At 47.0% G+C, this 26,677-nt stretch overlaps 1 protein-coding gene across 1 annotated transcript in view; it reads left to right on the top strand.

Annotated features, from left to right (window-relative positions):
* GCH1 (GTP cyclohydrolase 1) overlaps window positions 1–24,781 on the top strand; it is a 40,226-nt gene extending 15,445 nt beyond the window's left edge. The window contains exons 3-6 of the mRNA XM_081915425.1: window positions 7,774–7,829; window positions 20,350–20,381; window positions 22,563–22,647; window positions 24,551–24,781. Of these exons, the coding sequence (XP_081771551.1) occupies window positions 7,774–7,829; window positions 20,350–20,381; window positions 22,563–22,647; window positions 24,551–24,677 (300 nt within the window). The 3' untranslated portion in view covers window positions 24,678–24,781. The remainder of the gene's footprint in view (window positions 1–7,773; window positions 7,830–20,349; window positions 20,382–22,562; window positions 22,648–24,550) is intronic.
* The last annotated feature ends 1,896 nt before the right edge of the window (window positions 24,782–26,677 follow it).

Here is a 26,677-nt window from a genome sequence, read left to right as displayed (position 1 = left end):
ATAATAAATTTTCTTTATACCCTGCCCTCCCTGGCCAAAGCCGGGCTCAGGGCGGCTAACACCAGTAAAATTACACTAAAAACATAACAGGAAAAAACCCCAATTTAAAATACAGGTTAAAATGCAGCCTCATTTTAAAAGTCAAAACCATAAGGGGAGGGAAACATAAGGGTGAGACTGAGTCCAAACCAAAGGCCTGGTGGAACAGCTCCGTCTTGCAGGCCCTGCACAAAGATGTCAAGTCCCGCAGGGCCCTGGTCTCTTGTGACAGAGCGTTCCACCAAGTCGGGGCCAGTACTGAAAAGGCCCTGGCCCTAGTTGAGACCAATCTAACCTCCTTGAGGCTCGGGACCTCCAAAGTGTTGTTATTTGTGGACCTTAAGGTCCTTCATGGGGCATATCAGGAGATGTGGTCCCGTAGGTACGTGGGTCCTAGGCCGCATAGGCTTTAAAGGTCAAAAGCAGCACCTTGAACCTGACCCTGTACTCCACCGGGATCCAGTGCAGTTGGTAAAGCACTGGATGAATGTGATCCCATGGCAGGGACCCCGTAAGGAGCCTCACAGCGGCATTCTGCACCCGCTGGAGTATCTGGGTCAGCTTCAAGGGCAGCCCTGCGTAGAGCGAGTTACAATAATCAAGGCTGGAGGTGACCGTCGCATGGATCACTGTGGCCAAATCAGGGTGAGAGAGGTAAGGGATAACTGCTTGATACGGCAGAGATGGAAAGATGCCACCTTTGCTGGGGCTGCAACTTGCACCTCCGTGGAAAGGGAGGCGTCGAAGGTTACACCCAAGCTCTTGACAGAAGGCGTTGGCACTAATTGAGCCCCCGCATGATTGATTTGCATGTAAATCCCACCTTTTCCCTCCCAGGAGCTCAAGGAGACATACATGGTTCGCCCTCTCCCCATTCAATCCATACAACAACCCTGTGAGGTAGGCTAGGCTGAGAGGAGGCTGTGACCAGGCCCAAAGTCACACCTAGTGAGCTTCATGGCCGTGGGGGGATTTGAACCCTGGTCTCTCCCAGGTTCCAGTCCGAAACTCTTAACTCAGTGTTTCCCAAACTTGAGTCTTCTGCTGGTTTGGACTACAACTCCCATCATCCCTAGCTAGCGGGACCAGTGGTCAGGGATGATGGGGGTTGTAGTTCAGAAAAACCTGGAGAAACAGCTTGGGTAACCCTGCTCTAACCACTACAACACAGGGCTTCTTTCTAGCCCTCATGGAACAGGATACTTGGGTAGTGTTTGGTATTATGCAAGAAGCCAGTGTTGACCTTCGCCACATGGGGCAAGCCAAGGGCTTCATTGCCTGTTAGTTTTGCCTGCGGCTCTGTTTCACCTGTGGGACGCAGGTGGTGCTGTGGGTTAAACCACAGCGCCTAGGGCTTGCTGATCAGAAGGTCGGCGGTTCGAATCCCTACGATGGGGTAAGCTCCCGTTGCTCAGTCCCTGCTCCTGCCAACTTAGCAGTTCAAAAGCACATCAAAGTGCAAGTAGATAAATAGGTACCACTCCAGCGGGAAGGTAAACGGCGTTTCCGTGCGCTGCTCTGGTTCGCCAGAAGCGGCTTAGTCATGCTGGCCACATGACCCGGAAGCTGTACGCCAGCTCCCTCGGCCAATAAAGCGAGATGAGCGCCACAACCTCAGAGTTGGCCATGACTTGACCTAATGGTCAGGGGTCTTGTTTCACCTGCGGCTGAATTTTCTGGAAATTTTAAGTCACCGCTGCTGAATTTGCTGCCCAGAATTGCCACCTGGAACCGAGCGAATTCTGGTGCAGAGCTCAGCACTGATCTAGCCGGCAACTTGCATCTGGGTCATAGCTGTCAACATTTCCCTTTTTCAAAGGGAAATTCCCTTATTCTGAATAGGATTCCTTGCAAGAAAAGGGAAAAGTTGACAGCTATGGTCTGGGTGGGTGGGGCTCAGTGTTGGCAGACAGCTGGATTCAGAAACCCAGACTCAGGAGCCAAGGAAATCCGAATTGCGTAAAAGAGGATAAATGGCACGAGTTGAAATTGCATCTCTTCGCTCATTTAGTACAATTTGCTTTGCTTCAAAGCGAGTTTTGCAAGGAAGGGGATGGTGGTAAACAGAGGAGGGCTCGGACGAGCCGTTTCCAGGACGTGAAAGCGTATCTTGCTTGTTGCACTTTCAAGATCCAGGATTTTAGAGAACGGGTGGTGTGTGTGTGGAGAGAAAGAGAGAGCGTCTCTCTGATGTCTCCCTGCAAATCCTCCCAGTGCTGTTTCTGGAGACCTTTCCTTGCCAAAGTCTTTGCCGACTTCCCTCTGGAAAGGTTGCCCCCACTCTCTTTGCACCGGTCTCGCCTCCTTCATCATAGCTTCTGACATTTCATTTCAAAGCCCTTCGTACCAGCAGCCTTCCTCGAGGGCAGGCGTCTGTGCATTAAACCTGATTGCCCTGGACATAAGCTCTGATCTCTTCCAGGTCACACGAACCGTCAGTTAAAAAGGCAGCATCGCAGGAGCACAGAACCTGCTGGGAGCAATAAACTTCTACTTTATTCCCCCCCCTCTGTTTTTATATTTTTTTAAAAAGAGAAGCTTTTTCCAAAAGATTCAAAATATGGATGCTGGAAGTTCAGAATCTAATCTGTGCTCAGATTTATTATTATTATTATTTATTATTATTATTAGTAGTAGTAGTACTACTACTACACAATAATGAAAGAGCTGGGGGAGCAAAAGGACTCTTCCCCCATCTCTGTGAGAGGAAAGACAGGCAGAGAGGAAGCAGGATAGTGTCCCAAATCCTTGCGCCTTCTAGCATGATTATGGTTTAATTACTGTCTACCAGCTCCATCTGGTACGCAGGCTGAGACCCTCCCTGCCCACAGACTGTCTTGACAGAGTGGTGCATGCTCTGGTTATCTCCCTCTTGGACTACTGCAATGCGCTCTATGTGGGGCTACCTTTGAAGGTGACCCGGAAACCACAACTAATCCAGAATGCGGCAGCTAGACTGGTGACTGGGAGCGGCCGCCGAGACCACATAACACCGGTCCTGAAATACCTACATTGGCTCCCAGTACGTTTCCGAGCACAATTCAAAGTGTTGGTGCTGACCTTTAGAGCCCTAAACGGCCTCGGTCCAGTATACCTGAAGGAGCATCTCCACCCCCATCGTTCTACCCGGACACTGAGGTCCAGCGCCGAGGGCCTTCTGGCGGTTCCCTCAATGCGAGAAGCCAAGTTACAGGGAACCAGGCAGAGGGCCTTCTCGGTGGTGGCACCCGCCCTATGGAACACCCTCCCATTAGATGTCAAGGAAATAAAAAACTACCTGACATTCAGAAGATATCTGAAGGCAGCCCTTTTAAGGGAAGTTTTTAATTTTTGATGTTTTATCGTGCTTTTAATATTCTGTTGGGAGCTGCCCATGGTGGCTCAAAATAAATTATTATTATTATTATTACTTACACGACATGCTCAGTGTGCATTGTAGCCAATAAGTGAGGCAGGTCCATGCCTCAATGAACTTAACAATCCGGGACCAAGAGCACCAGAGTTACAAGAACAATTGGAATAAATGTATTGGATATATAAAGGAGAACAACAAAAATATTAAGACACTAGCAGGACTGGAATAACACCTCCAATGTAAAACAGTAGAGTTATGACAATAATATACGCAAAAAGTATGTGATGTATATACCAGCGGTCGTGAAGGAGGGAAGTCAGGATTCGGCAGAGTCAGAGGGATTATAATGTGACAAAAAGGATTGCTGGAAAAAGAATTACATGTTGAAAACAATAAAAAATTATTTGCAAAATGAAACACTCTGGAAACGAGGCAGAGATAAACAGGGAATCAACATGCAAAGTGACTTCTTTTTTTCTTTTTAGAAGAACACTTTTGTGCATAGGCTTAGTTATGGTCAGGCATGAGAAACGAGGGTGGGGTCTGTATCTGGCTCCATCTGCATTCCACATTAGAAGCAGTTTAGTACTACTTTAAACAGTCGTGGCTCCCCCCAAAGTCTGAAACTCCAGTCAGTGCAGACAATATTGAGGAAGATGGGCCAGTGGTCTGAATCTGTCAGCTTCTTGCATTGCTCAGGCTACAGCCAGGAAGTCCTCAATGGCAACCACGATTGTGGATTTCTTTCTGGGGCCTGGTGGCAGCTGACTTCTGCTCTGAAAAAGAAGAGGTTTTTTTGGGGTATTTACTTTCTGCTCTCCAGCCAGAAAAGCCCCCAAACTTGGGCTCTGACGCTTGTTCTTTTCCTCCCTTGTAAAATGATGGCGCTGCGGCGCCCGTAAGATTATTCTCTTCTCCGGAGAAAGTACATTCTGTGGCTTTCCTAATTGTTATTATTTTTTCTTTCTTTCTAAGCTGTTCCAGCTAATTTGGCCGAGGACAATTTGTCCCTTCTGGCAGCTCCATGTTCAGTGGGGCTCTTCCCGATGCTTTGATCACGCAGACACAACCACTGCCTGTGCCCTCCCCATAGCTGTCAACGGTCCCTTATTTGGCGGGAAAGTCCCTTATCCCAGCGCCGTGTCCCGCTGCTGTCCCTTATTGATGATGTCCCTTAAATTTCCCGGGTTTCAAAGGAAGCAGCTCCTCTCCCTCCCTGCCGGCCAGGGAGGAGGGAGGCTCCAACTGTGTTGCTTGGCTGCATTGCTCACCCAATAAGGAGTCTAAGAACGACTGGGGGGGTGGAGCTTGCATGCCTTGTGCCGATCAAATCGACCGCGTTGCCTGGGGACTCGCCTTTGCTGAGCGCTTCCCAGCGGAGAGGTGACGGAGGTTTCCCTTGTTGCATCCCCTTTGCTGGGTTGCTGCGCTGTGGGAACCACCGCTTGAGGCTTCGTTTGGCTGCTGGCTGGGCTTTCTGCCTTTGGCTTGGAGGGACTCAGAAGTCGAACATATCTGTGCCCAGAAAATCCCTTATTTTGGCTGCTGATCCCTTGTTTTTGAGGCTGCTGGTCCCTTATTTTCAAATCTGTAAGTTGACAGCTATGCTCCTCCTCTGGGTACCAGTTACTGGGAGCCATCGCAAGTAGAGGGGACCGTCTTTTGAACTCGGGTCCTGCTTGTGAGCTCCCCGTCGGGGTATCTGACTGACCACTGTGAGAAGCCTGAATGAGACGGCCTTTGGGTCTGATCCAGCAGCCCAGCTCTTCTTAGAGTCATGAAGAAGTCTTGGCCTTTACATTTGGAAATAAAATAACATTAATAATAATAATCTAATTTAATAGCTCTTCTCTCTCTCCAGGAAACATAGGGGAAACGATTTACGTAATGGCGAAACTTACCGGAAGCATCAGAAATCAAGATACTGTAACAAACTTTTTATAAAAGAATGGAAATGGTTTGTTGAATATTTACAGATAAATTGTGAACAGATAAAAACATTAGCAGGATTAATGAAATAACCTGCCATTTTATAAGAGCATATATTTGCAGTAGATATATAAGTTAGCAAGTTAAATGAACTTGAGTATGCAGAAGACATAAACAAATTAATTTAAGGAACCACAGGAAGAGGGAGAAGGAAGCCAAAATTTGGAAATGTTTAGTAAAGCTAATGAAATGTATAGAGTTGAAAAATATAAATAAAAAACCGAAAGAAAGAAAGAAAGAAAGAAAGAAAGAAAGAAAGAAAGAAAGAAAGAAAGAAAGAAAGAAAGAAAGAAAGAAAGAAAGAAAGAAAGAAAGAAAGAAAGAATTTATGTAGTTCTGTGTAGGAATGAGATATGCAGAGATTTTTTTTTTAAAAAATAATTTTTTATTAAAGTTTTTCTTGCATAACATTTACAGAGAATCTGCACACCTTTGTGAAGAGGGTTCTTGCAATCCTTTGCGGTAAGCTGTGACTATTCAGCTTAAGCACAGAAAGGCACAGAACCTTCTGCCTTTTTCCTGCCCCTTTTTTTAAAGAGAAGCTTTTTCCAAAGGATGCAAAAGTTCTGGAGGCTGGGACTATCAATGGCTCTGAGTCCTGATAGCCAGGATCTGCCCTCCAGAACTGGAGGCAGCAATGATTCTGAAGACCAGTTTCTGCAAATCGCAGGAGGGGAGAGACGCTCTTGTGTTCGAATCCTGGTTGTGGCTGTCCCACGGGCATCTGGTTGGCCACTGTGAGAATAGGATGCTGGACCAGGTAGACTCCTGGTCTGACCCAGCAGTCTTTTATGTTCTTATGACCCATTGAAGTCCTCAGCTTTAAAAAAATCAGCTGCATGCACCAGCGTGTCAAATGGATTTGTGTCACCATTCTTAGACCTCCAAGTACAGTGGATGCTCAGGTTGCGAACGTGATCCGTGCGGGAAGCACGTTCGCAACCTGCAGCGGCGCGTCTGCGCATGCGCGAGTTGCGATTCGGCACTTCTGAGCATGTGCAAAGCGCAATTCAGTGCTTCTGCGCATGCGCGACCGCCGAAACCCAAAAGTACCGTATTTTTCGCTCTATAAGATGCACTTTTCCCCTCCTAAAAAGTAAGGGGAAATGTGTGTGCATCTTATGGAGCGAATGCAGGCTGGACTACTGCAATGCGCTCTACGTGGGGCTACCTTTGAAGGTGATTCGGAAACTACAACAAATCCACTGGTCTAAAATCCACTGGTCGGAAACTACAACAAATCCACTGGTCTAAATAACACTGGTCTTGAATGAACTACACTGGCTCCCAGTACATTTCCAAGCACAATTCAAAATGTTGGTGCTGACCTTTAAAGCCCTAAACGGCCTCGGTCCAGTATACCTGAAGGAGCGTCTCCACCCCCATCATTCTGCCCGGACGCTGAGGTCCAGCGCCGAGGGCCTTCTGGCGGTTCCCTCATTGCGAGAAGCAATGCTACAGGGAACCAGGCAGAGGGCCTTCTCGGTGGTGGCACCCTCCCTTTGGAACGCCCTCCTATCAGATGTCAAAGAGAAAAATAACTACCTGACATTCAGAAGACATCTTAAGGCAGCCCTGTTTAGGGAAGTTTTTAAGCTGTGATATTTTACTGTATTTTTGGTTTCTATGGAAGCCACCCAGAGTGGCTGGGGAAACCCAGCCAGATGGGCGGGGTACAAATAATAAATTATTATTATTATCATTATTATCCCAGAAGCCAGAACAGCGAGTGGGGTCACTGTGCAGCGCTCCCTCTCACTGTTCTAGCTTCTGGCTTAGCCGTGCGAAGCCTCTTCAGGGCAGGGAGAGCCTTCATCCCGCTGCCTTGAAGAGGCTTTGCGCGGCTATCCCAGAAGCCAGAACAGCTGCGCAGCGATCCCTCTTGCTGTTCTGGCTTCTGGAATTCAGAAGATATTATTTTCTTGTTTTCCTCCTCCAAAAACTAGGTGCGTCTTATAGTCTGGTGCATTTTATAGAGCGAAAAATACGGTAACCCATTCCGGTACTTCCGGGTTTTGGTGGTCCCTAACCCAAAAAAACGCAACCTGAAGGGTCTGTAACCCGAGGTATGACTGAAATCTTCTCGGCTTTTTTGGAAGCCCAATTTGAATGGTTTTTGGTTGCCCCTTCCCTTCTTTACAGGGATGAGAGACAAACGGGAAGTGAGTTCACTGAGCATGTTGACGTTTCTGTTCTTTCTCGGCCTCCTAACGCAACTCGCATGGCCATTATTTGCTCTTCCCTGCACAGGCTAAAAAGCGCACTCCTGGTTCATGTTTGATCTGGCATCGATGCACATGCAAGAACCCCCCAGGTCTTGCCCGACAGCCGCGCACCTGTGTGATCTGTTTCATGACTCCCCCCCCATCCTTCCTCCCTCCCTCTCTTAGGTTCACATAGGCTACCTCCCTAACAAACAGGTGCTGGGACTCAGCAAGCTGGCAAGGTAAGAACATCCAGGTAATTAAAGTAATGCTGTTTGCTAAATTGGATTGCCTTGAGCGGAGTGTGTTTAGCTGCATAATCTGCACCTTTCCTAAGAGCCAGGAAGCTGTGCCCCTTGTGTGTTAGCCTCCTAGTCTGGGACAAGACTCACCTGCGAAAAGGATGCTTGCAGCTGTGAGTCTCTGTGCAGGACACATCAGTTCATGACGGACGGATGCCCTGACAGACCGATTGTGTTAGTGTTACGTTGAATTCCTCCCTGTGCAATTTTGATAGGTGTATGTTGGCCAACAGGGACACGGGTGGTGCTGTGGGTTAAACCACAGAGCCTAGGACTTGCCGATCAGAAGGTCGGCGGTTTGAATCCCCGCGACGGGGTGAGCTCCCGTTGCTCGGTCCCTGTTCCTGCCAACCTAGCAGTTCAAAAGCACGTCAAAGTGCAAGTAGATAAATAGGTAGCACTCCGGCGGGAAGGTAAACGGCATTTCTGTGTGCTTCTCTGGTTCACCAGAAGGGGCTTAGTCATGCTGGCCACATGATCCGGAAGCTGTTTGCGGACAAACGCCGGCTCCCTCGGCCTATAGAGCAAGATGAGCTCTACCTTATATTGGCCAACATTACAGCCTTTTTTCTTCTTCAATTTTTTAAATTAATTTTCCAAATTTAAGACAAACACACAAAAAGAAAAAAGCAATACAGTATTAGAAATAGAAACAAACAAACAAACAAACAAACATATAAACACCTAATTGTTAAAGGCCCAATTTAGTTTACATTGTTAAATGACCTCCTCAAATCTCTCCTGACTGACTTTCAATAAATCTCATTGTAAGTTTTCCAATATGTATTTTTCAATAAAATTTACTTATTCAAATTTCTATCTGCCTTCCTTTTCATAATATTTTCAGTCCACAATGTTATAAAATTTGACATATTTTAATCCTCGGCCAATTTGGTACTTCCAAGTGATTCTACTTATGTTATATTCGAATATCTAGCTAAATAGTCCTTAAATTTCTTCCACTCTTCTTGATGTTCCTCTTCTTTCTGATCGCGGATTCTTCCAGTCAGGTCGGCCAGCTCCAAAAAGTCCAACATCTTCATCTGCCATTCTTCCACTGTTGGTATTTCTTGCGATTTCCAATTTTTGGCTAACAAAATTCTTGCTGCAGTTGTGGCATACAAAAACAATCTAACATCTTTTTTGGGGCAATTCCAGTCCTATTATTCCAAGTAGAAAGGCTTCTGGTTTCTTAATAAATGTCTATTTTAACATTTTTTTTCAATTCATTATAAATCTTTTCCCAGAAATCTTTCACCTTGGGACAGGTCCACCTCATATGGTAAAAGGTGCCTTCTTTTTCTCTACACTTCCAACATGAATTATCATTCATATGGTAGATCTTTGCTAGTTTTACTGAGGTTAAGTACCATCTATACATCATTTTCATAATATTCTCTTTTAGTACAGTGCATGCAGTAAACCTAACCCCTTTCTTCCACAACCTTTCCCAATCTTCAAACATTATATTGTGTCCAACACCTCTTGCCCAATCTATCATCACAGATTTAACTTGTTCATCCTTTGTATGCCACTCCAACAATAAATTATACATTTTAGATAGGTTTTTGACATTAGTATCTAACAACTCCGTTTCCAATTTGGTTTTTCCGATGCAAAACCATTTTTCTTGTCAAGCTTATACAATTCATTGATCTGAACATTACAGCCTTTTTTGCCACTTGGTTAAAAGCTTGTCTGCCCAGGCACTGTGTTTTAGTTGAAACAGCTTTCAAGGCTCCTTAGTTTAATGTCCTTTCTTTGCTTTCCATCTTTTTGCTGTTGGTCATTCCATATCCCTAAGCTGTGTGGATAGTTTCATTTTTGTGAATTGTCCTGGGATTTTCTGATACAAATTCAGTGATAAAAAATGATTAAAAATAGCAAGCCACATGCTAACTTCTTTAAACAGTAAACCCTCCGTTCACAATTTGGACTGATACGGGACTCAGCTACATTAGTAAAAAAACACCCGACATTTCAAATTTGTTATAAACATGGAACACAAGATGGCGCCAGAGAGCAAAACAAATTTGGTGTGATTTTTACATAGCATTTTTTTGTTTTTGTTATAATGATTAAATTTCTGACTTGTTTATAGTGTTTCCTCCCTTGTGTGTAGATCCACTCGTGGGCTGTACTGCTTATGTTGATTCTCCTGCTTTAATCAGCATCTTAATTAAATCTGACCTTTCACATTTCTTTACAGCCACTGTTTGCTCGTTTGATTTGATTTCTATACCACCCAATATATTAGAAATGTCTCTGAGCAGTATACAAAAAAACCAAAGCAGCAACAAGGAACTCAATTTTTTTTTTGCTTACAAAAATACAGATGTAAATATAAAACTGTAACATTAATACAAAGTTACTAATATCTGTAAATCAATATCAATTCCTTTTCCTTCTAACCCACCCTCTGGGTTCCCACTAGGGGTTCAAACAGCCTCTCAGCTCGCCCACAAAAATCTCACCATGGCAAAAGTTCCTGGAAACAGTGGACATCACCCCAGACTTGCTTTTTATGGGCAGGCCGTAAAAGGGAGATGGTTCTTACTGCCCATAGCTGCCATTCAGCGCAATCCCCACACCCAGTTCCAGAGTGGGAGAGGGGCTGTTGTGCTATTGGCCTGGTTGGGGGTTCCCCAGAGGCGAATGCAGGTGGCGCTGTGGTCTAAACCACTCAGCCTCTTGGGCTTGCTGATCAGAAGGTCGGCGGTTCGTATCCCGTTGATGGGGTGAGTTCCCGTTTCTCTGTCCCAGCTCCTGCCAACCTAGCAGTTCAAAAGCACACCAGTGCAAGTAGATAAATAGGTACCGCCGTGGCGGGAAGGTAAACGGCATTTCCGTATGCTATGGTTTCTGTCACGGTGTCCCATTGCACCAGAAGTGGCTTAGTCCTGCTGGCCACATAACCCGGAAAGCTGTCTGCAGACAAATGCCGGCTCCCTTAGCCTGAAGCGAGATGAGCGCTGCAACCCCATAGTCTCCTTTGACTGGACTTAACTGCCCAGGGGTCCTTTATCTTTACGCCCAATATACCTGATTGGCCATGTTGGAGCATCACAAGAGACCTGCTGGATCAAGCCCATCTAGTCCAGTATCCTGCTCTCACAAGAGCTAGCCAGATGCCTGTGGGGAAACCCAGAAGCAGGATCCGACCACAAGAGCCCCCTCCCCTCCTGTGGTTTCAAGCAACTGGTGTTCAGAAGCATTGCTGCCTCTGGCCATGGAGGGAGAGCAGAGCCCTTGATAGCTCCATGAAACAGGATGCAGTGCTGCTCTTTGGTTCCTCAAACCTTGTGGCAGCCTCTCGCCTCTTGTGGTGTAGTGGGTAAGATCAGTAGTCTCGTAATCTGGGGGACCGGGTTCGCATCTCCGCTCCTCCACATGCAGCTGCTCGGTGACCTTGGGCCAGTCACACTTCTCTGAAGTCTCTCAGCCCCACTCACCTCACAGAGTGTTTGTTGTGGGGGAGGAAGGGAAAGGAGATGGTTTGCCTTTTTGAGACTTCTTAGGCTAGTGATACTCCTTCATGGATCACTGCCTTGCCGTGGCGAAGGGGCTTGAATAACTTAGAGAAGCTATGAGCTATCCTCACCCTCTGGCAAAGAGAAGGGGAAGAAATGGAAGCAGTGAGAGTTTTTACTTTCTTGGGTTCCATGATCACTGCAGGTGGTGACAGCAGTCACGAAATTAAAAAAGACGCCTGCTTCTTGGGAGAAAAGCAATGGCAAACCTAGACAGCATCTTAAAAAGCAGAGATATCACCTTGGTCCATATAGTTAAAGCCATGGTTTTCCCAGTAGTGATGTATGGAAGTGAGAGATGGACCATCAAGAAGGCTGATCGCTGAAGAATTGATGCTTTTGAATTCTGGTGCTGGAGGAGACTCTTGAGAGTCCCATGGACTGCAAGAAGATCAAACCTCTCCATTCTGAAGGAAATCAGCCCTGAGTGCTCACTGGAAGGACAGATCCTGAAGCTGAGGCTCCAGTACTTTGGCCACCTCATGAGAACAGAAGACTCCCTGGAAAAGACCCTGATGTTGGGAAAGATGGAGGGCACAAGGAGAAGGGGACGACAGAGGACGAGATGGTTGGATTGTGTCCTCAAAGCTACAAACATGAGTCTGACCAAACTGCGGGAGGCAGTGGAAGACAGGAGTGCCTGGCTGCTCTGGTCCATGGAGTCATGAAGAAAAGGACATGACTAAACGACTAAATAACAACAACAAGGATAGTGATAAAGCGGGATTTCAGATCCAAACTCTGCCTCCTCCTCCTCCTCTTCTTCCTAGCCTTATTTTCTTAGCTTGCTACTGACTTCAGTGTGGACTTTCTGGCCTTGTGGCATTTGGTGATTCACTTCCGTCTCAGCTTTTGGCTTTCTGGGTGCGGGAACTCTAGAGGGCAGCCTGCATAATTGCTGGCTTTTGTCCGTCTCCGGGTGAGCAAATGCTGAAATTACCCTCCAGCGTCTCGCCTGCCTTGCGGCGCTTGTCTTCATCCTCAAGTGTAGGGAGGGATTCGTTTCAGATGCATTTATCGATCCCTGCTCCAGGCCGATCGATGGCTTTGCATCACTCCACAATTATCCCCAAATTGCACAATCCCAGAAAGGACTTTTGGGCGAGAACGGTCTCTCGCGTCTGATGCAAATAACAGCACTGAAAACATGTCATTTCCTGCACGTCTTCCAGCAGTCAATAAATCGCTAAATAATGTTCACAGGCTTGATTCCTGGCCGGTGTCAGTGATGTCGTGACATGACTGAGCTTCAGGGCCAGAGTTTAAATCTTGCTCCGGCCATTTACTCACTGGGTGGCCTTAGGGAAACAGCTATGCCGTTCCCCAAATCTGTAATATGTGGAGGAAACAACCCACACACAACAGCCCTGTGAGGTATGTCAAAGCTTAGAGCAGTGTTTTTCAAAGCGTGTGGCATGTCACACTGGTATAGCAGGAGAAAATGGTGGGACCGTTCAAGCACAATCAAATACAGATTTAAACATTTCAGTATGGTATCAGTTTTATTATTATTTGCAGACTATGGATAAATATCTCTTCAAAACAAAAGCAAGAGCGATAACTAGTTGCATTTTCCAATATATTTCTATTTTAAAATTGGTGTAGTGCAAACAAATTTTTATTCTCAAAGGGTGGCCCAGAAAAAAAAGTTTGGGAAACACTGGCTCAGAGAAACTGGCCTGAATACTCTCAACGCTTTGTGGCTTGGCAGGGACTTGAACCCAGGTGTCCCCATTTTATTTTATTATAATTTTTAATTTACATTTTTTTAAATTATACATAAACTTAAACAGTACAATACAATACTGTACATACAATACATATCATACCATTCCATGCATACCCACAAAACATACATTACCTATATAAAATCCCAATGCAGACACATCATCAGTGTTTGACTTCCAACTCTTCTCATTGTGCTATTTTACAATTTATTAATCTGTACCATTTCATTTTTATTGTTCTGTTTTCTAGACTAGTTTTGCTATACATTTCCTCTATTTTCTAGCTTCATTGTATGTCTGTCAGGAGATCCACCTTATCTGTATAATTTTTAAGATATTCTTTGAAAACCATCCATTCCTCATTAACTTTTTGTATAGTGTTTCCTCTTACTCTCCCTGTTAACTTTGCAATACAGTCTACTTACATATCCCTCTGGATACAGAATCTTCGGGATACTTCCGGGTTTCGCCGTGCGTGCATGCGCAGAAGCGCTCAATTAGGCTGCGTGTGTGTGCAAAAGCGCGGCTCTATTTACGTTATTTTCAGGGTGCGAACGGACCCCCGGAACGAATTAAGTTTGTATCTGGAGGGTCCACTCTATGTAAATATTTACCGTATTTTTCGCCCCATAGGACGCACCGGCCCATAGTTTTTTTAGGGGGAAATAAAGGAAAAAAAAATGATTTCCCCCCCAGGCGCCTGTGGGGCCGGCAGTGGGGAGAAGCGCTCTTTTCCCCGCCGCCCGCCTGCAGACCAGGTCCGAGGACAGCGGGAAGACGCGCTGCGCCTCTGGAGCTTGCGGGGCTGGCAGCAGGGAGAAGCACGCGTCTCCCCGCCGTCAGCCTCCAAACCACATCAGGAGACAGCGGGATGGCGGTGTTCCGCCTCCCCGCTGTCCCCCGACCTTGTGGGGCTGGCGCTGCGGCTCTCCTGAAGCCTGGAGAGCGAGAGGGGTCGGTGCGCACTGACTCCTCTCGCTCTCCAGGCTTCAGCGAAAGCCTGCCTTCGCCCCATAGCACGCACACACATTTCCCCTTCATTTTTGGAGTGCGTCCTATAGGGCGAAAAGTACGGTAATCATTTTCGCTAACCAGTCTGTGAGCTGGTTATTTTAACTTGGACACCCTATCCATCCGCTATGCTGGCACAGAGGACTTAGGAGACTTCTGGGTGCTGCCTACACTGACTGGCAGCTGCTCCCTAGAGATTCAGAGAATTTCCCATCCCTGTCAGAGGCCTGCCAGCCTCTGGTGTGCGCAGAAGCATCACATACAGACCCAGCCTCTGAATCTCGCTTGCTGGGAACCAGAGCAGAAAGAGGGGTTTATTGCCTTCCAGTGGGCTCCTGCTGGACAGGTGTTGATGGGCGCCTCTTGATCTGATCCAGTAGGCATCTTATTCTGCTTTTCTGCTCATTCACGCAGAGCACTGATATTAACTATACCTCAGTGGGCACGTGAAAGGCAGATGCCAGGCTCTGCGATATGGCTGGACGTTCGTGCTGACAGCTGCCCTTTGGGGCTTTCTCCTTTTCCTTGGAAACTGAACTGCATGAATTCGCGGATGTGCTGCTTTGGATCGAAAGGCCTCATGCGCCTCGCACACACCGCCATTCCCTTCGTACGCATGCAACACACAACTCGGTCTCGCTATTGAGAGCTGCTTCTTTCCTTTTGCTCTGCTGGCAACTCCGTCTGATTCCTGGCCTAGTGTCATTAAAAAAACAAAAGCAAAAAACTGAGCAATCTTGGGAGAAAAGCAATGACAAACCTAGATAGCATCTTAAAAAGCAGAGGCATCACCTTGCCAACAAAGGTCCGTATAGTTAAAGCTATGGTTTTCCCAGTAGTGATGTATGGAAGTGAGAGCTGGACCATCAAGAAGGCTGATCGCCGAAGAATGGATGCTTTTGAATTATGGTGCTGGAGGAGACTCTTGAGAGTCCCATGGACTGCAAGAAGAACAAACCTCTCCATTCTGAAGGAAATCAGCCCTGAGTGCTCACTGGAAGGACAGATCCTGAAGCTGAGGCTCCAAGACTTTGGCCACCTCATGAGAAGAGCAGACTCCCTGGAAAAGACCCTGATGTTGGGAAAGATGGAGGGCACAAGGAGAAGGGGACGACAGAGGATGAGATGGTGGGACAGTGTTCTCGAAGCTACAAACATGAGTTTGACCAAACTGTGGGAGGCAGTGGAAGACAGGAGGGCCTGGCGTGCTCTGGCCCAGGGGGTCACGAAGAGTCGGACACGACTAAACGACTAAACAACAACAACAACAAAGTCTTCACCAACCTGCTGCTCTGCACTACAACTCCCATTAGTCCCAGCCAGCAGGGCCGTATGATGTTCAAGCTGACAGGAGTTGTAGTTCTGCAGGGCGCCAACTTGGCAAAGGCTGGAATATTGCCTGGTGCCTCTGGAGTGGAAGCAAGGGTTAGGAATGCTTTGTTTTGACATAGCGTTGTGTGAACCCCAATCTCTGGCGGGAGACTTGGGGCTCTGGCACTTATCCATCTTTTGCTATCCTTGGAATGAAGGTCAATGGAGACTGAAGTGTCTTTAGGATATATGGTTTCATTTAAACATCTATGTAACCCAAGCATAGGGTGGAAAGGTACATGGCATAACATGCCAAAGTATCATGCCAGAGGACAGGATCACACTTCAAAACAACCTTGACAGATTAGAGAACTGGGCCAAAACAAACAAGATGAATTTTAACAGGGAGAAATGTAAAGTATTGCACTTGGGCAAAAAAAATGAGAGGCACAAATACAAGATGGGTGACACCTGGCTTGAGAGCAGTACATGTGAAAAGGATCTAGGAGTCTTGGTTGACCACAAACTTGACGTGAGCCAACAGTGTGACGTGGCAGCTAAAAAAGCCAATGCAATTCTGGGCTGCATCAATAGGAGTATAGCATCTAGATCAAGGGAAGTAATAGTGCCACTGTATTCTGCTCTGGTCAGACCTCACCTGGAGTACTGTGTCCAGTTCTGGGCACCACAGTTCAAGAAGGACACTGACAAACTGGAACGTGGCCAGAGGAGGGCAACCAAAATGGTCAAAGGCCTGGAAACGATGCCTTATGAGGAACGGCTAAGGGAGCTGGGCATGTTTAGCCTGGAGAAGAGGAGGTTAAGGGGTGATATGATAGCCATGTTCAAATATATAAAAGGATGTCACATAGAGGAGGGAGAAAGGTTGTTTTCTGCTGCTCCAGAGAAGCGGACACGGAGCAATGGATCCAAACTACAAGAAAGAAGATTCCACCTAAACATTAGGAAGAACTTCCTGACAGTAAGAGCTGTTCGACAGTGGAATTTGCTGCCAAGGAGTGTGGTGGAGTCTCCTTCTTTGGAGGTCTTTAAGCAGAGGCTTGACAACCATATGTCAGGAGTGCTCTGATGGTGTTTCCTGCTTGGCAGGGGGTTGGACTCGATGGCCCTTGTGGTCTCTTCCAACTCAATGATTCTATGATTGTATGATTCTATGATCTTGGAATCATAGAATATTTGAATTGGAAGGGACCCCGAGGGTCATCTAGTCCAACCCCCTTTAATGCAGGAATCTCAGCTAAAGCATCCAGGACAGATGGCTGTCCGATCTCTGTTTAAAAGTCTCCAAGGAAGGAGAGTCCACCACATCTTGTGGGAGTCTGTTCCACTGCTGAACAGCAATTACTGTCAGAAAGTATTTCCGAATCTTTAGTTGGAATCTTCTTTCTTGTAACTTGAAGCCATTGGTTCGAATCCTACCCTCCAGAACAGGAGAGAACATCTTGCCTCCCCATTAGGTTTCCAGGGGAGCCTCAAGGCACAGTTTGGGTTCAGCACAGATCAAGACATGTCTCTGTTGCTCCAGCTTCCAGCATTAGCCATAACCCTCCTCCCTCCCCATTTCTCCCCCCCCCAGGTGTCCCCTTCTGCCTATTTTTCTTAATCTTTGCCAGATGAGGTGGGAAAAGTCTCACCCATTTGTCTCCATGGCAACAAAGCAACCTCTTTGGACATGTGAATGGAGGTCCTTAACTGGCCAGCTAAGGCCATCACCTTAACAAAGGAACTGGTTGGGCCAGTTCATAATTAATAAATAATATTTTTTTATTTATACCCTGCCCTTCCCGGTTCAGAAAACTGGGCTCAGGGCGGCTAAGAACAAATTTAAAACACTAATTGATGCAACAAAAAACAGCATAAAATACAGTATAAAAAGTGAATAACAATAAATTCAGAATTCAAAAATCAATTTAGGGGGAAAATCCATCCAATAAACATTAGATGATCACCAGGGCTAGCTGGCTAAATTAGTCCTACTTGGGCCAGCGAGGAGACCAGGGCAGAATTAGCTGTGGGATCCCAGAGCGGGTGATCTTCATAAAAAGGGGAGGGGGAGGGAAGGAAGGGGAATAAAAGATGAGGCTAAGTTCAAATTGAAAGCCAGACAGAATAGCTTTGTCTTACAGGCCGTGCGGAAGGAAATTAAATCCTGCAGGGCTCTGGTCTCCTGGGACAGAGCATTCCACCAGGTCGGAGCCATCACTGAGAAGGCCCTGGCCCTGGTGGAGGATAATCTGACTTCCTCAGGGCCCGGGACCTCTAAACTATGAATATTAATGAACCTTAAGGCCCTCTGCTTAAGGTTCGGCAGCGTTCATAGAATTGTAGAGTTGGAGAGGGATCCGATGGTCATCTAGTCCAACCCCTTGCATGCAGGAATCTCAGCTAAAGCACCCATGGCAGATGGCCTTCCCTCTAGCCTCACAGAAACAGGATCACAGGTGTGAACCTGGTTTTCACCCAGAACGACCTCCCCCAAACCTGTAACAATACCATGAAGCTGGTATTCTTGCAGTCAGTAGCTATGGAGGTTTCCAAGACTGCAGCCTCCATTGACCTTGGAGCTTTGGGAGCTGATTTGGGGGAGACAGCAAATTTGAGAAGTCATTTGTAAGTGCTGCAGCTGATTATCCAAAGCTGGCTTTCGCTTCCTTGCCACCTTGCTGGCAAGGAAGCCCAGATAACTTTGCACAAAAAACCCCACACCTTCTCTTTGTCCTATTTTATTTAAAGCCGCTTGGGGCTCCAAATCAGGTTTGTCAACAGGAGAAGAATAATCTCTCCTAATAGGATTTCTCGGACTAATGTGTCGGGTTAGTATACTTGGGGGCGTGATCCTGAAACAGTAAATAAACACTTTTTTTCTTGTACTTTGCATTTTCGTGCAGATTAAATCTTGGAGCTATAATTGGATCATTGCACAGTTTCCTAAATGCTTTGCCTGGCATTCTCATGGAAGGGCCTGGGACAGATTTGTCTGTGATCTCTCTCTCTGTGCTGTTTCTCACCACTGAGCAACGACCCTGGTTGCACCCAGGTGGTACAAGAAAGATTCAGCCTGGAGCTGAAAGCAGCACTTTCTGCTTCCCCCCCTCCAAAACTGATTGGTTAGGTGGGACGCTGTTTTAAGAACTGGAAGCTAAAAAGTGTCTCTGGAGACACGTACGTCTGGATTGAGAAGCAGGCTAGAAGAGATTGCTCCAGTAACTTTTTGACCTTGCAAGTTGGTATGCTCTGCCCCAGCCCATCTCTGAGCTCCAAACACTTTGCAAATCCTTCCAAAGAACTCTTAACTTCTGGTTCCGCCTAAACTCAAATCCCCCTGGTTTACTATCCCTAGTACTTCAAGACTCCCATAAAAGTGCCTGGCTTAAGTCTATCAAAAACTTCACTCTTGTGGCCTATCCCCACAACACCTGTTGGCTATTTGCAGTATGGTAGCGGTGCAGAGAGCTTGCTGGGGAGACCATGCATTAAAAAGGGACTCAAAAATAACTTAAACAAGGTTTTAATAAGAAAAACAAAGACTCCATTTACACTAAATACATCAACAACAAACCAGACCCAACCCCCAACCCATCCCCCAGGGTAATGGGAGAGCTGGGTGCTGCTCCTTAATTACTACACCCAATTGCTGACACACCTTAATCAATACAACTCAGCAGCACCTGCTATGTTTCACAGCTGTAAAGCTGGGTCTCGTTATCTTGCTCTGGCCCTTGCTCTGGTCCCTTAAAGACATACACATCGGGTGGACCAATGATGACCCTTTACATTTAAAGAAACCATTCAACAACACCTACTCACTATGGGCCCCACTAAGGTAAACAGTCTAATTGGTCAACGTCTAAAAGATATTGAGCATCAGAACAACCTGGCCACTATAAGGAAATTCTGCCCTTGGTATGTTCATTTTCCAGCTCTCCATTTTGATTCTCTGGCCCCATATCTGCACAAACTTATTATCCCAAAATACAGATGTACTTTTACACTTGCAAGACTGTTTTGCCATCAGTGGTACTCGAGGGTCGATTCCAAAAGATCCCGCCTGAGAAACGTCTTTGCCCCTGTGGAGATGGTAGCACCAAAACAGCGGCACATGTCCTCCTGTCCTGTACTCTCTACAAAGACCTGAGGAACGAGAACATCACCCCACTCGTATTAACCATCCCAGGGCACTCAACCACTGCCACAATGTCCTTTATTCTATCAGATCAAAATGAGCAGATAACACCAAAGGTTGCTAGGTTCATAGCGGGGCAATCAGAATAAGGGCCACTAACTGACGGCTGATTCAGGACTTTAAATTGTGCTTTTATATCAAATTTCCTTTTCTGCGTATACTGTAATGTTTTACTGTTGCTATGGCCATTGGCTAATGCGAATAAAGTTTTTGCAAATCCCTTTGCGTGATCCAGGTTGGTGGGTCTATTTCTACCCAACCCAAGCTAAGAATGTTTGAAGTCCTGCCCATTTTCATGGGAGCGATAAAAGTGTACCCATAATTCTCCTATTAAAATTAAGGTGCCTTGAAAGAGATTCGCATGGGAGGGTGTGTCCCGATCCTGGGAATTTACCTGGAATTTATCTTGATTTCTTGGGATGGTTTACAGGTGGGACCATAACAGGAAATTTGTGTGATTTATGATGGGGGAGGGATACAAAAAACCGGGGATAAAGTGTGTTTTGGGGAGGGAGTCCCGTTTGTTTTTATTGCTTATCAATTAATTTACATTCCGTCAATGCCCAAAGCTTGCTTTTTTGTGTTCATAAGTTTGACCTCTGCTTTCAAATCTACAGTTTCAAAGTGCCGTTGTAACAGAACACTGCCTTCTCTTTTTCTCCCCTTTTTAAATAAAGGATTGTTGAAATCTACAGCAGAAGATTACAAGGTGAGTAATCCCTTGTGCTCTACCTAATGATATCTCTCTCTATAATAAAAATGGAACAGTGTCATCACACAGACCTGCCATTGGAGGATTGGTAATGCCTCATCGCTACCCTGGAATTGCATGAAGTCAGGGTGGGGTAAGGGAGCAAACCAGTGCCGGATTTACGTATAAGCTAAACAAGCTGAAGCTTAGGGCCCCACTCTCTTGCCCCCCCAAAAAAATGTAAAGGAAAAAAACCCCTGGATGTACATTTCCAAAATATAAAATAAATATAAAATATAAAATAAAACCTACATACCGCAACACTGTTGTTTAGGTGCTTATGATGTAAGTCATGGGCCCCGCCTGCTAGCCTGCTCCCTAAAATATCACTGGGTTACTCATTTCTATATATAGGGTGCCTACATTCTGCATGGACTGGTTGCATGGAAACACGCGGCATGCAGCTGCAGACTTCAGTACAGCACAGTTCCATGCAGGTCAAGCTGTTGTACCTGTTATCTAATATTAAAGAGTGCTTGCAGACTGATGATCAGGCAGCATAGACTAAGGGTATGAGTCTTATGCCTTCTGATCGATTTCATGTAATACATAATTTATTTATTTTGATCCCATTATAAAATTACTATTAATATACTACTTCTTAATTGTATTTCTGTTCAACAATTACTTTGATAAAATACATAATTTTCTTACGTGCCAATGGCTTGAGATAACTGTTAGGTTTATAAATTACCATATAGCATATATTCAACACAAAAAACAGCAGCAATTTGTTGTTGACAAAGGACAGCTGGACATATCAAGGGCCCCATGACCTTCAGTAGCTTACGGCCTCATCAAACCTAAATCCATCAGATAAGTGCTGGAGATGTAACGAAGTTGAGGGTACCTTTTATTATACGTGGTGGACTTGTAAAAGGGTATTGGGAAATGATATATAAAAGGCGGGGGAGGGAACGTTTAAAAGTACCTTCCCCAAAAACTAGAGTCCTTTTTGTTGGGGATAATTCAGAGGGAGATTCCCAGGTGTCAAAAACGACTATTTATGTACACTACTACTGCGGCCCGTGTTTTGTTTTGCCCCCAAATGGAAAACGAGCGAGGTCCCAACCAAAGAAGAATTGTGACTTAATCTGATGGAGTATGCGCAGCTTGCAGGTTTAACATATAGAATAAGAGAAGAAAAAGAATAAACATTTAAAGAAGTCTTGGAAAATGTTTACAGAAAATTGTGTTCATTGAAAAACACTGGTAGCATTGAGATAAATTCACCACTGAAAGTAAGTTCTGTAACAATGGATTACTGAATGGATTAGTTCATGTAAAAGACGCAGGGGGGGCATGGTATGCAAAATGAACCATGGAAAGAGAAGAAGGGAAATCATTGATTTTCGGTTGTTTAAATGAATATTTTGAAATGTACCGTATTTTTCGCTCTATAGGACACACTTTCCCCCCTCCAAAAATTGAGGGGAAATGTGTGTGCGTCCTATGGAGCGAATGCAGGCTCCTTGGCTTCAGCGATAGCAACGCGAAGCCTCCGAAGCACAGAGGGAGCGCTCCCTCAGCGCTCCGGAGGCTTCGCGTTGCTTTCGCTGAAGCCTGGAGAGCGAGAGGGGTCGATGCGCACCGACCCCTCTCGCTCTCCAGACTTCAGGGATAGCCTCCTGAAGCCTTCCGAGCACAGCAGCGGCAAGTTTCCCGTGCGTTTTGGAGGCTTCAGGTTCCTTTCGCTGAAGCCGGGAGAGTCTTGCTCTCCCGGCTTCAGCAAAAGGAACCCGAAGCCTGAGGAGCACAGTGGGAACATGTGCTGCGCTCAGAAGGCTTCAGGGATAGCCACGCGCAGCTGCATGGGGCTAAAGAGGAAGCCAAAACAGCGAGTGGGATCCACGGCTTGTGCCGGCAGGGAGAAGTTGCGCGCAGCCTGTACGCTGCTCTTTGGGGCTGGGAGGGGGGAAATAAGATTTTTTATTGATTTCCCACTCTAACAACTAGGTGTGCCCTATGGTCCGGTGTGCCTTATGGAGCGAAAAATATGGTAATCTCTGCCACCCAGTTCTTTGAAGCATTGCTGTCCCTCCCAAACAACCCTTTCCTAATGGATGTGACTTGCAGAGACGTCCCATAAGAGTTACAGATCTCTCCCCCCCCCCCCCCCGTTTTCTTTCCTTGCTGCAGTTCAGGAGCGCCTTACGAAACAGATTGCCATCGCCATCACGGAAGCCTTGCAGCCTGCGGGTGTCGGGGTGGTGGTTGAAGCGACGTAAGCATTCGCAGTTACCTCTGCTGAGTTACCCAAGAGGGGAAAGGGCTCCCTCTCTCTCCTGGGCGGCCAGGGGTTAAATGTTGTGGGTGGGAGGGGCATCGCTCAGTGTTTTAGCATCTGATTTGCATGCAAAAGGTTCCAGGTTCAATCCCAAAAACATCGCGCATGCGCAGACGGTCAAAATGACGTCATGCACATGCACAGAAGCAGCGAATCATGACCCACGCACGCGCAGATGCACAGACGCGGGTTGCGTTCTCCTCATGTTGCGAACGGGGCTCAGGAACGGATCCCGTTCGCAACCAGAGGTACCACTGTACTGTTAAAACGAAAAGGGGTCAAACTATTGCAAGAGATATTGATATTTTGGGAGGTTGGATAATTACAATGGAATGGTCTCAGTGGTGGGGTGCACATTTTTGTTCTTATTTATGCATGATTATTACTTTGTTAGGGACACGGGTGGCGCTGTGGGAGCCTAGGACTTGCCGATCAGAAGGTCGGCGGTTCGAATCCCCGCGACAGGGTGAGCTCCCGTTGCTCGGTCCCTGCTCCTGCCAACCTAGCAGTTCGAAAGCACGTCAAAGTGCAAGCAGATAAATAGGTACCGCTCCGGCGGGAAGGTAAACGGCGTTTCCATGCGCTGCTCTGGTTCGCCAGAAGCGGCTTAGTCATGCTGGCCACATGACCCAGAAGCTGTACGCCAACTCCCTCGGCCAATAAAGCGAGATGAGTGCCACAACCCCAGAGTCAGCCATGACTGGACCTAATGGTCAGGGGTCCCCTTACCTTTATTACTTTGTTAAAAAAAGAAAAGAAAAAGAAAAAAAGGAAGAAAGGGAAGCTGCAGAAAGAATGCAGTTGGTCAAGGGAGCTGCGGACTCAAAAAGGTGGAAAAACTATATGGTGGCTTTAGACGAGGATTAGCAACTGTTATGGAGGAGAGGCCTATCAATGGCTACTCAGCACAATATCTATACTTTTAAATACCAGTGGCTGAAAACCACATAAGGGGAGAGTTGCTCTCCTGCTTGGATCCTGCACAGGGGTCAGGGCTGTCTTAAGCATATGCGGGGCGGGGGTGCAAAGATCCCCCCGGCGTGCCGGCACCACCCAGGTTGCCCAGTCCCAGGTGCACAGGAGGGCAGAACTGGCTGGCCGCCTCAGTGTCTCGCTGGCTCAGTCGCCACCGAACTCGCGGCACAGAGCCGCCCGCAGTAGAAGAGCCCACCGCGGCACTCTGACCGATGGATGAGCTCTTCCCCGGACTCAAATCTCAGGCCCTGGATTCTTGGCCTGGCGCCCGGGTGCCCCGCACCCCTATGACCTATGGGTAAGACGGCCCTGACAGGGGTTTCCCTACAGGCAGATATCGGGTTGGCTGCTGTGAGAACAGGCTGCTGGACCAAGATGGGCCGTTGGCCTGATCCTGCAAGCTCTTCTTATGCTCTTATCTCTGAAACATTTAATTACCATATTTTTTGCTCTATAAGACTCACTTTTCCCCTCCTAAAAAGTAAGGGGAAAAGTGTGTGCGTCTTATGAGGCGAATGCAGGCTGTGCAGCTATCCCAGAAGCCAGAACAGCAAGGCAGATTGCTGCTTTCGCTGCGCAGCGATCCCTCTTGCTGTTCTGGCTTCTGGGATTCAGAATATTTTTTTCCTTGTTTTCCTCCTCCAAAAACTAGGTGTGTCTTGTGGTCTGGTGCGTCCTATAGAGCAAAAAATACGGTAGGTTTTTTTATGCTGGGGATGTGACTGTCTCCAAGGTCTCCCAGCGAGCTTCATGTCCGCGCGAGGATTCAAACCCTGCTCTCCCAGGTCCTAGTCCAGCACTCTAACCATTGCGCTGAGCTGCTTCTTGCCTGATGGCCTCTCCTCCCCCTTCCTTTTCCCCGCAGGCACATGTGCATGGTGATGCGAGGGGTTCAGAAAATGAACAGCAAGACTGTGACCAGCACAATGCTTGGAGTATTCCGGGAAGACCCAAAGACCCGGGAAGAGTTTTTGACGCTCATCCGCAGCTAAAACTGTGCCATCTTCCTCCGGACTGTCTTGTCTGCTGTTGGTTATTTTGCTGCTCTGTTCCCTCCTCTCTCTCACTCTTTCCTTAAAGTAACTGTCCATTTCAATTCCCTTGTTTCCACTTCTTATTGGTTCTGTAAAAGGTTCTTCATGGCAAGTCCATTGTGACCCCCATCTGGGAGGTTCCAAATTGTCTTGAAAAATGTTTCCTTGGCTGATGTTCTGGGCAGGCCCTCTCACAGCGCTGTCCGTTGATTTTGGTGGGCGGTTCGAGTGGGATTTTACAAAATTTATTCTGCTTCTTAAGATTGTTTAAAGCGCTTTTCAGGAAATGCTCCTTCAGAAGGAGGGAAAGCGAAACCCCTTCTTTCCAAATAACTCAAAAAAATGCATCCTTCCTTCAAGGGGTAGAGCAGAGGCAGGCAACCCAAGGGCCCCAATCCTTCACAGGCCAACCGTCCAAGTGGCCACATGCCAGCTGTGATCCCTGCATTGCCGGGGGTTGGACTAGATGAGCCCTGGGGTCCCTTGCAATACTTCTGTGGTCCTATGAAGCCCTTCTCCCCAGACTGAGAACGCCACTGTCCTTTCATGGGAACGTTTTTCCGTGCACGTCAAAGAATCCCGTCCCCTTCCTCTTAGGTAACCAAAATGCCACCATCGTCAGAAGTGGCTTGCTGCAGTCTACACGGAAAATTTAGGGAAGGGATGTTTTGTAAACCTCTTTTAATTAAGGAAAGATGGTGCAGTAACTGGAAGCAAGTGTTGAGCAGACTCTAAGCCTCCCCCTCCCTAAGCCTGTCTGATTTACTTACTCAAATCTATCATTTGCCAGAGCTTGGATGGGTAAGTCAGTGAACCGGCGACCCCTGGGCCTGTAGAAGTCATTGAGCTCCAACTCTCACCCATCCCAGTCAGCTTGGCCAATGGTCCCAGGGATGAAAGCTGTCAGGAAAGGGCAATAACCAGGAGCAACTCCCATCCAAGGAAAGGTTGCAGTATTTGCATGTCGAGGTCCCCAAGCCACCCCCTCAAATAACTCACAACTCACACGTAATTTTTGTTTGGGTTTTTGGCCACAACTTTATTAAAATCCAATTTTTATGAGTGGTTGCTTAGGCATTGGTTAAGACTATCTGTCCCCCCCGCCGCCTGGGGACAGAACTGACATCTGAACTCCATCGGATGTCAGTGAAGGGAAAACAATATTGGGGAGCAATGGAGCTGAGTCACAGGCCCTCAGCGCTCACCCGCATGCTTCCCAGTGCTTGCCAGCCCTAGCCCCTCTCCAGGGATTCGGACGAAATCGTGGCAAGCCCCTGGGTTCCTTTAATGGAATTCCCTTTCTGCAGCAGCATTGGAGGGGCAGGCACAGCCAATCCTTACCCCTCCTCCAACCAATTTAAACCAATGCCTAACCACCAACCTTACAAGTTGTGACGATTTGCTACGCAGTAGGCAAAAACCAAATGGCACAGCCAATCAGCCAGATGGACAAAATTCCTACCAGGCCGCTGCCCCAACGGCAGACGACCCCATGACAGGTATAGCAAAGTCATCACGAACAAACCCTAAATATAGGGAGGGTGGGCGGGTGATTTGGCTCACGCAGCGAAAGAGAAAGCCTCAAGCTGCGTGCTCTGAAATTAAACAGTTCGGTCCCTCTCACCAAATGTGCAACAAGTAAATTCCCCCAGCCACACAGCCATCCAATTAAATGCCAGGGTAATATTTATCACCCTACCTGGCAACAGAGGGGTGACTCAGCGGACCCCACCGCAGCACGTGCTCTCACGCTTTGGGACTAAACTGAAAAAGCGAGTGAGGCGGAAGTTACCGTATTTTTTGCACCATAGGACGCACTTTTTCCCCTCCAAAAATGAAGGGGAAATGTGTGTGCGTCCTATGGTGCGAATGCAGGCTTTCGCTGAAGCCTGGAGAGTGAGAGGGGTCGGTGTGCACCGACCCCTCACGCTCTCCAGGCTTCGCACACCTCTCCGCAA

This window comes from Podarcis melisellensis (genome assembly GCF_964234715.1).
Source record: "Podarcis melisellensis genome assembly, chromosome: 1".
NCBI classification, from domain to species: Eukaryota; Metazoa; Chordata; class Lepidosauria; order Squamata; family Lacertidae; genus Podarcis; species Podarcis melisellensis.
This window is presented reverse-complemented; position numbering and strand designations above follow the sequence as displayed.